Genomic DNA, 12778 nt, shown 5'->3' with positions numbered 1-12778 from the left:
TGCTTGGCCAATCTGTTCTATTTTGGTAAACCTGTCTGCCTGTCACCCATTTGACAACTTATTTCAATCCATCTCTCGTTATTGACCAACTTCAATTCGATGTTTTTTGGTGAATTTTGATCGCTTTGAAATCCACCGCTGCATCGCTACTATCGGCACTTGACGCGCGCCCCCGCTTTCTCCCTACGGCACGGCATCTCCGCTGTCGCATGAACCACTTATTCAATTTTACATTGATATTCTAATATCATTTTGAAACACATTAGCTGTTCTACAGCTACAATTATCGAATGATTCCGCTTGATTTGCTTATCTCATTATCATGAGTCCCACCAATATTTTACTATGGGCGCGAGACACGGCCAGTGACCTCGAATCGGTTCCCTCGACCTTTTCCAGTTGGGATAAATGCATGACTAAATCTTACTGCAAGTGAGTTTAATCCAAAAGAGACACTCGCTTTCTAAATGTGCTGTATTGACTCGATGTACCAATTCGCGTAGGTGGCCCGTCATTGCTGGTATCATTGTTGGTTCCGTGATCCTCCTCGCCGTGTTAGCATGCATCTTCAATTGCCTCTGTTGTGGATATCAGTGCTGCAAATGCTGTTGTAGCTGTTGCTGTCCCTCTGGCAGGCGCAGAAACAAAACCCCCAAGCATTATGATGAACCCCCCTTCCACCAACCTCCTCCGCCTGCGCCGAATCCAGTATACCATTCGTCCCCAGCTCCACCATCCTACCGCGGCGCCGAGCAGACTGCGCGCTTTGATGCACCAAAGTCACCCGCCGTCAAAGTCAACGAGGATGCTCTACCTGAAATGCCTACTTGGGCTGGTGCCGTGGACAAGCATGTCGAGGATAAGGACCACCACGAGGACGTCGAAATGGCAGCTTTGAACCCCCCAGACCGAAAGCAGGGTGCTGGTACCCCAGGTGCCGCATACTCGGACTATTCTCCAAACCCAAGCATGACAGCCGGCTACAGAGGCTTTGCACCGACTGACCCTTATGCACGCCGTTCACCCGGCCCAGGAGCCGCCTTGACCCCAATTCAAGATCCATACGCGCGCCGCTCACCAGGCGTACCTTCCCCCGGCGGCATGGATCCCTACGGCCGCAGGTCACCAGGCCCTGCAGCAGCACTAGCCGCAACCCAGGACCCATACGGCCGGCGTTCGCCAGGCGTAGTACCCTCAGTCGATCCTTACGGACGACGCTCACCCGGACCTGCAGCCGCATACGGCACTCAGATCCAAGACCCCTACGCTCCGCGCTCGCCAGGTCTCACTTCGCCCATGGGCGCCCCAGTCCACAATCCCTACGACCAATACCAAGAAAGGTACGATGATCACTACGATGCAGGCGCAGGCGCAGGCTACCACGCCGTGACTTCGCCCTCACCTGTCGCTGCATACAAGCCCCCAACGCAATACAGTCCCGCGCCAATGGCCTTCTCCCCGTCCTCGGAAATTGACCGAGGCACAGCGGCAACCCCTGGCTTCCAGCGCCAGCCTTCTTTTGGCTCAAGCCAATACCCACCAACCTATACTTCCCAGCCTGCATCTGCATACCGTGGCTACTCGCCCGGTGCTCCCTCTTCGCCCCCTCCTGAATTCTCGGCTCCTGCTACCGAATACGCTACTTATAACCCACACGCTCGCACTGCTCACACTGCCCATGAGCCGGACAACACTCGGCCTCCGAGTCTATTGCAGAGTGGAAAACAGCCCAATGCCTCGAGTAACTTTTGAGCGAGCTGCGGCCGCCTCGTCGATCGAGGTTCTTATGAACATATTTGCCTACCTTTCTCTTTTTGATACCATTTTTATTCTCGGGCTGTATTTGTCTTCGTTTATATTACATACATACCCCCTGCTCCCCTCCTGGCCGATGGCTTGGAATTGAAGAAAAATTTTGTTCGAATGTATGGCTTTTCTGGATACCTTATAACACCTTGGAGGCTCTTGTCGGTACGTTACTCAGGTGTCTTTTTTTCGATATTTCGGAATGCGTAAATTATAAACCCAATTTTCGAATGGTCCGATTTTATGGTTTGTTATGGAAGCCCTTGGCTCACTCATACTTGTTCCCTCACCTGTAATTTTGGAAGCCTAGAACTTGAGCTTTGCCAATCAGACAGCAAACGAACTCTTTTGTTTTCTCCAAACAAGAAATCTGATTATCTTGACCTAGATCTTGTAGAATTATGTTTGAACTCGTTTGTCACATCTCATCATACAGTACACAGAGGGCTTTTCAATGACCCCATTAACAGTAAAGCTCCTAGAACCAGAGCTGCCATGCATCTATCTAATTGGGAAGACAAGGGTAAAGTGAGAGAGGGGGAGAAACAGGGCTTAAGGAAGGAAAACATGCTTGCCGTGAATTGATCACTCCTCTACTTCCATGGTGAAATCATGCTTCTTAAAGGCCTCCTTGAAAGCCTCCGCATCCTTCGTCTCTTCATCCTCCGTCTGCGTGCAATCTCTCCAGTCAAGGCGTTGGTCCAACAAAAGTAGCTTGCCCATAACACGGCGACCGAACTGCAAATCGAAGCGGTTTTCGGGCTGAATGGGCAACATGGTAATTTTCTCTTCACCAGATTCAGTCTTATAAACACCCTTATGAGCGGGCGCAGACCACAAATCTTGTGCTTCGCCTTCAGCTCGGCCTTCACCCTCGCTGCGTGTAGGCGTCCAGATAAAGAGACGGAAGTAGTCGTTCATGCCGTGCTTGTCGATCTGTTCGCGGTCCGGGATGGTCTTGAACTTCTCGTAGCCCAGATTGGCGGCTTCCTTTTGGAACGCCGCTTCGACGAGACGCCCGCGGATCTTTTCCACCGGCATGGGGAGGAATTGCCAGTGTGTGTGGATGCCCCCGGATCGGCTGACTTCCCATGTTACGGCGCCGAGTTTGCCGCCTGACTTTTCGTTGAGCATTTGATGGAGGGATTCGCGGTAACGCTGCATCTCGGCGAATGTTGAGGCGCGAGTAGCTGGGTCGAAGATGAGATCGATGGTGGGGCAGTGTTCGAAAGGGATGATGAGCATGTGGCCTGGGAATCCCAGGGAGGGGAAAAACGACGGTGAAGGCAAGGGGCCCTTGGCGGTAGTGATATAGCTGTCGTTGCCAATTGATGTGACGAGGTGGGTGGCAATATTGGGATTGGAAAGGCAGAAGAAGCACTGCTCTGGGCCTGGTGGAGGGGCACGTTGTTTGTGCCGACGCTTGTGGCCTGGGTCTCTGTCTTGGTCGGAGGGAGCAAAGCGCTGGAATGATTCACGTTGACTGGGGAGAACCTTTCGCTTGCTTTGCGCTGCTGACCAGGGGCAGATGGTGCAGCCTGTAGGGATGCTTAATAAGGGTGGTGCTGTTGGGTCTAAGTTGAAGGCGTAGAGTGCTTTCTTTGAGCCCCATGTGGGCAATGAGATGAAGCGTGTCGTCTGGTAGCCATTCCCTTCCTCTTCCGGCAAGTGGAAGAAAGGCTCCCGTTCAAAGAAAGCTTCGTCTGAGCGAGAAAAGTGGTATCGGGGTTTCAGGGTAGCGGCGACATCAGCGAGGCATTGAAGCTCAGATGGCACTGAACTTTCGTCCCCAGAGACACTCTGACCGGATCCAAGACGAACGTCTTTGGGCCATTGGTTAGTGATTAGAATGTCAGTTTTGTGAATGCCGAACAGTGCACGAGCATCAGATTCACTGTATGTTGGTTGGAACCTGCCGATCGCATTGCTCTCGGGCTTGGAGCGCCCTTCTGAGTCTCCCATATTTCCACCGAGAGCAACAATTCGGATACCCTCGAGAGTCTTGAGAGTTCCACGTTTTCCCAAGAAGAACAAGTTGGTACACACTTCATCATGCGCTTGAATCTTTTCAACCACTTGAGTGGGAAGAGGACGGTTGCCCAGACTGAAATAGGTCGGAAGCACCACCTCTATTTTCCCCTCAAGCAGGGCAGTGATCTCTTCAAGCTCATTTTCAGATGAGCCATCACCAAAGAGGTCGCCAACAATGATTGCAAAAGAGAAATTCTGTTTTGGCTGTAATTTTGCAAGCTTAGAGAATGCGAGCTGTAGCTGGCCATTCAAGCTACCAATAACAATACTGGATACCGGATCAATTACTGATACCCATATAGAGAGGAAGCTACTTACCACTTAGGTGCCATTTTCCATGGAAAAAAGGACACTTGCGTGCGTCCTCTGGTAAATGAGGTTTGGTGCAGAAGAGTTTTCGGGGGAATATGGGAGAAAGAGGGAAAGAGATAAATAAAAGAGGATCAAACGTCAACAACCCTAAAATACAGAATCTTTTAAACCCAATGCTGTCAACTAAAATTAAGCTACATGCATCGACGATAGGATTGGAACGTAATTCCCGAGTTCGCGATGGAGCTTGTTCTTATCGCAACGTGACTAATTCTCGATAAGATTATCGGATCAAACAATTTCCTATTCCGATGAACTTTTTTGTATTCCATGCGGGATCAGACAAAAAAAATGTCCAGTACCTATTCTCACCAATAGTACTGCCTGTCAGATTCGTCAAGATGGTGGGAACAGGCTCAAAGGCGAAGCCTGTCAGGCGCCTGAAAACAGGCACCGAAACCACTAAAAATCACCGATTCGAGGGTTTCTCATCACGCATCTCGAAGCTCAAAATCGACCCGATTCACCGCGTGCGCCGGGACAGTTTTGGCGAAGATGAAGACGAAACATCCTCGTATTTCCGGTCGGCTCTCGATCATTGGTTTGAAATGAACCTTTCAGACAGTTTTACAACATTCGTACGGCGTGTCAACCCTCTGTCCGAGAGCTTTGCGCAAGTCCTATACCACGAAGAAAAGATTATGGAACTTTTGGTGGAATTCATTGAGAAGAGAGAGCAGATCTCTATGGAACCGCTGTTGAGTCTGCTTGCACAATTCGCTCGGGATTTGGGAGTCAAGTTCGAAAAGCATTTCGCTACGGCGGTGACACTGGTGTCATCCGTTGCGGCCACACACCCAAACATTGAGGTCGTTGAGTGGAGTTTCACTTGCCTGGCATGGATTTTCAAGTTCCTCTCTCGATTATTGGTGCCAGATCTACGACAGTTGCTCGGTATCATGGCCCCATATCTCGGCAAAGAGCGACAAAAACCGTTTGTGGCAAGGTTCGCCGCCGAGTCGATGTCGTTCCTCATCCGAAAGGCCGGGCTCACATACTACAAGAATCCAGCACCTCTCGAGATTGCCATATCATTCTTGTTTGACGACATTTCGAAAACCGCCGAGGACAACAAAGACACCGAGAGCTACAGAGGAGGACTGATGAACATGTTCTCCGATGCCATCCGGGGAGTCAACAATGGACTACACTCCAATGGTATGGACATCCTCCACTGCATTCTGCGTCAGATCCCGCCGACCAGCGAACACCGCAACGATCCCGCAGAAGTTGTATGCGGTTTGATGGTCAGTCTCGTTCACGCCACAACCCCCGAAACATTCGGCCCGATTCTCGACACAGTCCAAGCCTATATCGAAGAGCGCTCAAAATCTACTACCCCGAACCCTAATCTCACAGAGTGCTGCCGTATAATGTTCCTTCTTGTAACAACCCGTAAGGGTGTCAGAATTCAAAACTGGAAGATCGTCCATCAGATCCAAATCTCTCTGCTTCAGCAGGTTTCGGTATCCGATGTATCCCCAGAAACGACATCAAAGCTTCTTACAAGCGTTGCATATTCCCTGCAACAGTCCCCAATGGACGAGCTGCTCCCATCTCTCCGCACCATCGTGGACCTGGTGTCCACTGGTGCGCTTTCAAAATATTTCTTATTCTTTTGTACAACATTTTCAGAGTGGGGATCCGAGAGATTCCAGAGCTTGCTTCTTTCGCCTTTCCAAAAGTTCATTAACTCATCATGGCAAAAGTCGGAGCGGGAGACCTGCTTCACCCTGCTCCGTCTGCACCAGGCTGGCTGCATCACCCCCGAAACCTCGCAGCCCGGCTACATCTCCTGCCCGGATACTTTCAAGTCCCGCATTAATGATTCTTTGGAGTACCCTGCAAAGGACGAGGCCTTCTTGAACGCATTGGTGAAACTTCCTACCGCTATATCATTGTTCGCAGACAATGCTACCATGTTGAACATGGTTTCCAAGTTGCATAGTAACCTTTTGTCGGCCTTCAAAGATGGTGCCGCTGAAGGCAATAATGACCAGACCAAGGGCCTCATGTTCTTCCTTGGTCAAGGATTCAAAACATATGTCAAACTCGCCAACAGAGTTGACAAGCTTGACTCAAAACTCTTGCAGCCCATCATCGCTACTGCTACACGATTCTCCCGTCTGCCTGTCTTCTTAGAGGGCGCGCTTACTTTCATCACATCCCTCCCAGAGTCCGCGGATCTGGAACACCCCGCCCTGGAAGCCTTTGCTCAGGATTTAATCGTGAACCTGGCCAGCCCATCGCACAGGCTCAGGCTTGTGTCTCTTCAGATCCTACGCGAGCTGGTTGTTCGCATTGCCAAGGAAGATCCCACGCCTGTGGAATTGGCCATCGAAATCGAAGAAAGCCCACTGACCATGGACAGCGTGAGGACTATCTCCATGCATATTCGAAAGCTCGCCCTTACCTACCCTCAAATCTCCGACCGTAGATGGATGGCCACCTTAGTTCCTTACTTCTGCTTCGGTTTGTTCTCAAAAAAACTGGCTCCGTTGTGGGACGACTCCGCTGCAACTCTGAAGGCTATTAGCGAACACCCGGCGGGCGAGAAGATCGTGTCCGACCTGTCAATTCAATGGCTGCAAGAGCGGGACTCCGAGGTGCTCAACGAAGCTGTACCGGAAGATGACGAAAGCTCTTTCGTCAACAGCCATTTCCAGTGCTACAATGTCGCGAAGGTTGAAAAGATTCTCGCCGCGAATGCTAGGAACACGGAAGATCCCCAAGCTGTCTTGTCTCAACAATTCAAGCAAGATCATGCCGTTGCCCAAATTCTTCCCGCCACTCCGCGAACCCATGCCCTCCGTGTATTGAACGCCGTCCCAGGAGTTGCCGAGAAGCGTTCGCGTCAAATTGTGCCACTGTTCCTCTCATGGGCATTGCGCGATGACCAAGATGATGCCCCCCAGCTGGCGAGGCGAAGGATGAGGATGCCGAGGATGCTGCCGAGGATGTTGATATGAGCGATGCGCAGGTTCGCTGGGGCTTCCGAGACAGATTGTCTATGCTTTCTTTGTTCGCGCGATTCCTCAACCCTGTTGTGTTGTTCAAGGCCCCCGAGGTTCACACGGCAGTCTTAGGACTTTTGTGTCACGGTAATTCCGACCTACAGAGACATGCCCTCAAGGTTCTTTTCACCTGGAAAGATCCCAATGTGCTCCCGTATCAGGAGAACCTGCTTAATCTCCTGGATGAATCTAGATTCAAGGATGAGCTTTCTGTGTTTGTGAATGTTGGTAGTGAAGAGAGTTTGATCAAATCCGAGCACCGAGACACCCTCCTTCCTGTGCTCTTGCGACTCTTGTACGGACGAATGATCTCCAAGGCTGGCTCAGCCGCCGCAGGCCAAGCTGGCAGACGCAAGACCATTCTTCGCACTATCTCGCATCTCTCAGAGCATGACTTTGGGCTGTTCATTCAACTCGCATTTGGTCCTCTTGCAGGTGTGCGCCCCGTCAAGGACAACAATGATCTTGACCCAAGTGTCTACGACCAAGATCTGACAAGTCCTAAGAGACAGTTGGGTCTACTCAAGTTGATTGACTCTGTCTTTGAATCCCTTCAAACCCGCATGACCAAGTTTGCGCCGCAAACCATGGACGTTGTTGTTTACTGTCTGGTGCGAGCATGCCGGGCCATCTCCAACGAGAGTACAGATGAGCGTCACTTGGCTGTGTTCCAAAGCATCCGTCAGACATGTATCAAATGTCTCAACCTGGTATTCTCGATCGTCTCTGACCGAGACTGGACCCCCTATGTCCGTATAATCTTCAAAGAGATGATCGACAGCAGAATGGACCAATTCCCTATTGAGACCGCCCAGGGTGTTTCAGGGCTTTTGCGCTTGTTCCATACTTGGGCCTCCTTCCCCAGGTCCACATTCTACTTGGTGCAACACAATGACAAGGTATTGACTAAGGTCATCGATTGTCTCGCAGTTGAATCCGCACGCGATGAAGTCAAGACCTATGTCTTGGATGAAATCATTGTGCCCCTGGTTGCCCATTCTACTGGGAAACCCCTGCAAGAAAGCGAAGAGATGCCTGACTTCCCAGCCGAGCAAATCAAGACCGAGGTCCTCTCTCCCTACTTGGAGCACGCTCTATTCCACCTCGGGCGCCTTCTCAAGAGAGGTCCATCAAAGCCCGTTCTCTATTCAGGAGTCAATGCCCTTTCGTTGGTGGCCCCCTGTGTCGAGTCCTCTAAAGAGACCGCCAGCCTCATCAGCATTACGACATATATGCTTCGGCAACCCCCAGACCGTGTTAGCCCAAGAACCAAATCTGGTTTGTTGAAGATTCTTGAGCACTTCTTGCCCCTGTGGGACCCCAAGGAAGATGCCGAGCTTGCTCAGCAGGTGTTCGACGCAGTTTGCTCGATGTTTGATTATTTCAAAGATGATTCGAACAGAGAGGTGCTGTCCAGAGTCTTCGCCGCTTTTGCTACTCATGATGAGCAGCTTAAGGAAGTGGCTGAGCTTTGTGCAGACTTGAACTCTCGCTCGTTCAAGAGACTTGAGCCCGATTACGAGAGACGTTTGAATGCTTTCAGAAAGATCACTGACGAGCTGTCCCAAATTTTAACTGCGAAGCAATGGAGGCCTCTTCTCTACAACATGCTCTTCCATGTCAGGGATGAAGATGAGCTCTCTGTCCGATCCAGCGCCTCTTTCGGTCTGAGGCGGTTCATTGACAGAACCTGCACTGAACCAGACGCTGAGTTCGAGGCCCTGATCAACGACGTTCTGTTCCCATCTTTGCAGTACGGTATCCGTCAGAAGTCCGAACTGATTCGCTCGGAAGTCGTCGCTGTTATTGGCTACTTTGTTAAGCTCAATCCCACCAGACCCTCTGTGCAAGACATGCATGTCCTCCTGGTTGGCGATGACGAGGAAGCTTCTTTCTTCACCAACATTCTTCATATTCAGCAGCATCGTCGTCAACGTGCTTTGCGCCGTCTGGCTGGAGATGCCGCTCAAGGTAGCATTCAAGCATCAAACCTGGGCTCCATTTTCATTCCCCTGATTGAGCATTTCGTGTTCGAGGATGCCGCTGATGAAAATGCTCACAACCTAATCGCCGAAGGTGTTGCGACCCTCGGGGCCCTTTCAGAATGGCTGGAATGGGGTCAGTTCCGCGCCAACTTCCGGAGATACCGTAGCTACATGGCGAGCAAGCCTGAAAAGGAGAAGAACATTCTCAGATTGCTCGGTCGCATGTCGGATGCTCTTTCCAGTGCAATGAAGCGAAAGAAGGCGACGATGGCCCATACCGATGGCCAAACCGATGCCGACGATGACAAGATGGAAATTATTGAGCAGCCCATGTGCACACTCGCAAAATCCGTTCCCTCTCTTGCAAAAGTTGCGACGGAATTGACCACCAATTTCATTCCTTTCCTAACCAAGTACATCCACCACAAGCAGGAGAAGGAGATGAGTCTGCGTCTCCCTGCTTCGATCACCACCGTCAAGCTCCTCATGATTCTTCCCGAGGAGGAGCTGGCTATCCGTTTGCCACCTGTCTTACAAGATGTCTGCACTACTCTCAAGAGTAAAGCACAGGATTCTCGCGATACAGCGCGGAAGACACTCAATGAACTTTCACTTCTTCTGGGTCCTGTCTATTTCGGCTACATCCTTAAGGAACTCCGTACCGTCCTAGCGCGCGGTTACCAACTTCACGTTCTCTCATTCACTGTCCACTCCATGCTTGTGTATACCACCGATCACTTCAAACAAGGAGATCTGGACTATTGTTTGAAAGACCTGGTTGCTGTCGTCATGGATGACACCTTCGGCACAGTCGGCCAAGAGAAGGACGCCGAAGGATACACCAGCAAGATGGTCGAGGTGAAGAGCAGCAAGAGTTACGACTCTATGGAACTACTCGCGAAGATTTCCACCATCGGCCAATTGTCAAACTTGATCAAACCTTTGCAGGCCCTACTAGGAGAAAAGCTGAACTCCAGCCTCGTCAAGAAGCTCGATGAGCTTATGCGACGAATTGGAATTGGATTGTTGAGAAACCCCGATGCAGAAAGCCGTGATCTGTTGGTCTTCTGTTACGAAGTCATCAAGGAGTCATACCGGGCAAATGCCCCAGAGGAGGCCCAGGCCGCCCCCAAGTCCAGATCCGAGGAACGATTCTTGGTCAGGTTGCAAGGAGCCAAGCGAGGTGATAAGAGGGGTACAACCTCCTCCCACGTCTACAAGCTCACCCGGTTCTCGCTGGATGTGCTCCGTGCGATCCTCAACAAGTTCAATTCGTTGTTGACGGCTTCTAACTTATCTGGATTCATTCCCATCATCGGCGATTCGCTCGTTCAAGCCCAGGAGGAAGTAAAGGTCTCTGCTCTCCGTCTGCTGTCTACGATCATCAAGCTCCCACTCCCTGCGATTGACGAGAACTCGCATGTCTATTTCACCGAAGCAGTCAAGCTTGTTAAAGAGTCTCCCAGCACCAACACTGAGGCAGCCCAGGCATCCCTGAAGTTGATTTCCTCCATGCTGCGTGAGCGCAAGGACACCAAGCTCCGTGACGGCCACCTTGCTTACTTGCTTAAGCGTCTGACATCCGATATCGAAGAGCCAGATCGCCAGGGTGTGACGTTTAACTTTATCCGAGCGGTGATGTCCCGGAAACTCGTCGTGCCGGAAATGTATGAGCTGATGGATCACATCGCGACCATGATGGTTACCAACCAGACTCGGTCTGCCCGTGATCTTGCCCGAGGCACCTACGTCCATTTCCTGATTGAGTACCCGCAGGCGAAGAGCCGATGGACCAAGCAACTTGCATTCTTTGCGAAGAACCTGGACTACAAGCATCAATCCGGACGGCAGTCTGTTATGGAGGCAATGCACACTCTCCTTTCAAAGACTGGCCCAGAATTGGCCCAGGACATCATTAGCACCTTCTTCCTGCCTATTGTCCTTGCTATGGCAAACGACGAGTCGCCCGAATGTCGCGAGCTGGCAGGTACTCTGCTAGGAGAGTTCTACAACCGTGCGGATCGGGAGCAGATGAAGACCATCCTCACTCCACTGCGGTCATGGTTGGAGCAGACGGATAACATGGCTCTCTGCAGTATTGGATTGCAGGCCATGCGCATTTACTTTGAAGCTGAGCAGACCGAGAAAGACAAGCAGGCTCGCTTTGTCATTGGAATTCTTCCGGGTCTGATGCAGCCCGTTCTTGACGATCATGAGAATGGCAATTGGGAAGCTCTCTACTTCGCCTTGCAGCTCTTCACAAAACTTTGCAAGACCGCCTCCACGCTCGCTCTGAGCCCGGAATGTGCCTCTATTTGGGCATCTGTCCAGGAGTCATTGTTCTTCCCCCACGCATGGGTCAAGACCTGCGCCGCCAACCTTATGGGCTTGTGGATGGCCGATCTCGCCAAGACAAATGCTGCCATAGGTTACGCTTCTATTCCCTTAATTGGAAGCTCTGGTCTCGCAATGGACAAGCCGGCAATGCTTCAAATTCTTCGCGCTGGACTCCGCAGTCTCCGCACCCCGGGTATCACGGAAGAGCTGGCTATGCAGAGCGTGCGCAACACCGTCTTCCTTGGACGTTGTTGCTCCCAGAATGGGCTGGAACTTCCAAGACTAGCAAGCGAGGATGTCGAATCCGAGGACGAGGAGGATGCTGACAGCGACGCTGAGGAGGAGACCAAGGATGAAGTCAAGGTGGAATCCAACAGATCTGCCATGCACTACATCTTCAAGCAGATCTCTTCTCTTCTGCGCCGGGAAACTATTGGTGGACGAGCACAGGCCCTTATTCCTAAGACAGCCTCCATCACACTTCTTGCCGCACTCATTCGTCATATCGATGTTGACCAGATCCGTCCTTCTCTCCGTGTCATCCTTATTCCCCTGCAGCACCTGACAGATCCATCTATCCCGGCGCCACGCTCGTCGGATGAGACCTTCCAGAATACGTACAAGTCCCTTGTGTCCAATTGTCACGAGGTTTTGGACCTTCTTCAGAAGAAGCTCGGTACTTCGGAGTACGTGGAGCAGATCTCCAGGGTCCAGGCGGCTATCAAGGAACGCCGTGAAGGGCGACGGGCTAAGCGTCGTATTGACGCGGTTGCTGATCCCGAAAAGTACGGACGTGAGAAGATGAAGAAGAACGAGCGGAAGAGAGACAAGCGCCGCGAGAAGGGCTTGGAGCACCGTGGAAAGAGACGCGGTTGGTAGACAGACAGGTGGCATTCATTTTGCATCTCTCATGAAATGGTGTTATTGGCATACTAAAAAATGGCGTTTGGGGGGATTAAATTACTTGTATATACATTTTCAGAAGAATATGAATCATTCTGCATAGCCTGTTTACTCGAAGCACATTAAAGATCAGACATGAGGAATACTATGAAATCAAGTTCCTTCTAATATATAACCCCAAATTTATCCTCTTTTCTTCTCATCGATGCTTGGATCCTGCCATGCTGAAAGTGGAGAGTCACGTCCTTCATCACCATAATATACAAGATTATATACAACAAACAATAAACTGACACCGTTATATGCAACCCGAATCCACCAAGAATCCAT

At 51.0% G+C, this 12778-nt stretch overlaps 3 protein-coding genes across 3 annotated transcripts; 2 read left to right on the top strand and 1 right to left on the bottom strand.

Moving 5' to 3' along the window:
• Positions 1-322: 322 nt before the first annotated feature.
• Positions 323-1752, top strand: N7529_004446 (uncharacterized protein; the record flags this gene model as incomplete). The annotated part of the gene is made up of 3 exons (XM_057239973.1): positions 323-432; positions 504-554; positions 636-1752. 3 exons carry the CDS (start codon positions 323-325, stop codon positions 1750-1752), a joined length of 1278 nt encoding a protein of 425 aa, XP_057099268.1.
• Positions 1753-2391: 639 nt separating this feature from the next.
• N7529_004445 (CwfJ domain protein) lies at positions 2392-4169 on the bottom strand (the record flags this gene model as incomplete). Its single annotated transcript, XM_057239972.1, has 2 exons — positions 2392-4105; positions 4156-4169. The coding sequence occupies 2 exons, from the start codon at positions 4167-4169 to the stop codon at positions 2392-2394; spliced, it is 1728 nt and encodes a 575-aa protein (XP_057099267.1).
• Positions 4170-4550: 381 nt separating this feature from the next.
• Positions 4551-12424, top strand: N7529_004444 (uncharacterized protein; the record flags this gene model as incomplete). Its single annotated transcript, XM_057239971.1, has 2 exons — positions 4551-7062; positions 7125-12424. 2 exons carry the CDS (start codon positions 4551-4553, stop codon positions 12422-12424), a joined length of 7812 nt encoding a protein of 2603 aa, XP_057099266.1.
• Positions 12425-12778: the final 354 nt, after the last annotated feature.

This window comes from Penicillium soppii (genome assembly GCF_028829465.1).
Source record: "Penicillium soppii strain IBT 18220 chromosome Unknown utg000004l, whole genome shotgun sequence".
NCBI lineage: Eukaryota > Fungi > Ascomycota > Eurotiomycetes > Eurotiales > Aspergillaceae > Penicillium > Penicillium soppii.
Note: the sequence above shows the minus strand (reverse complement) of the source record. Positions and strands in the feature narration are given on the sequence as shown.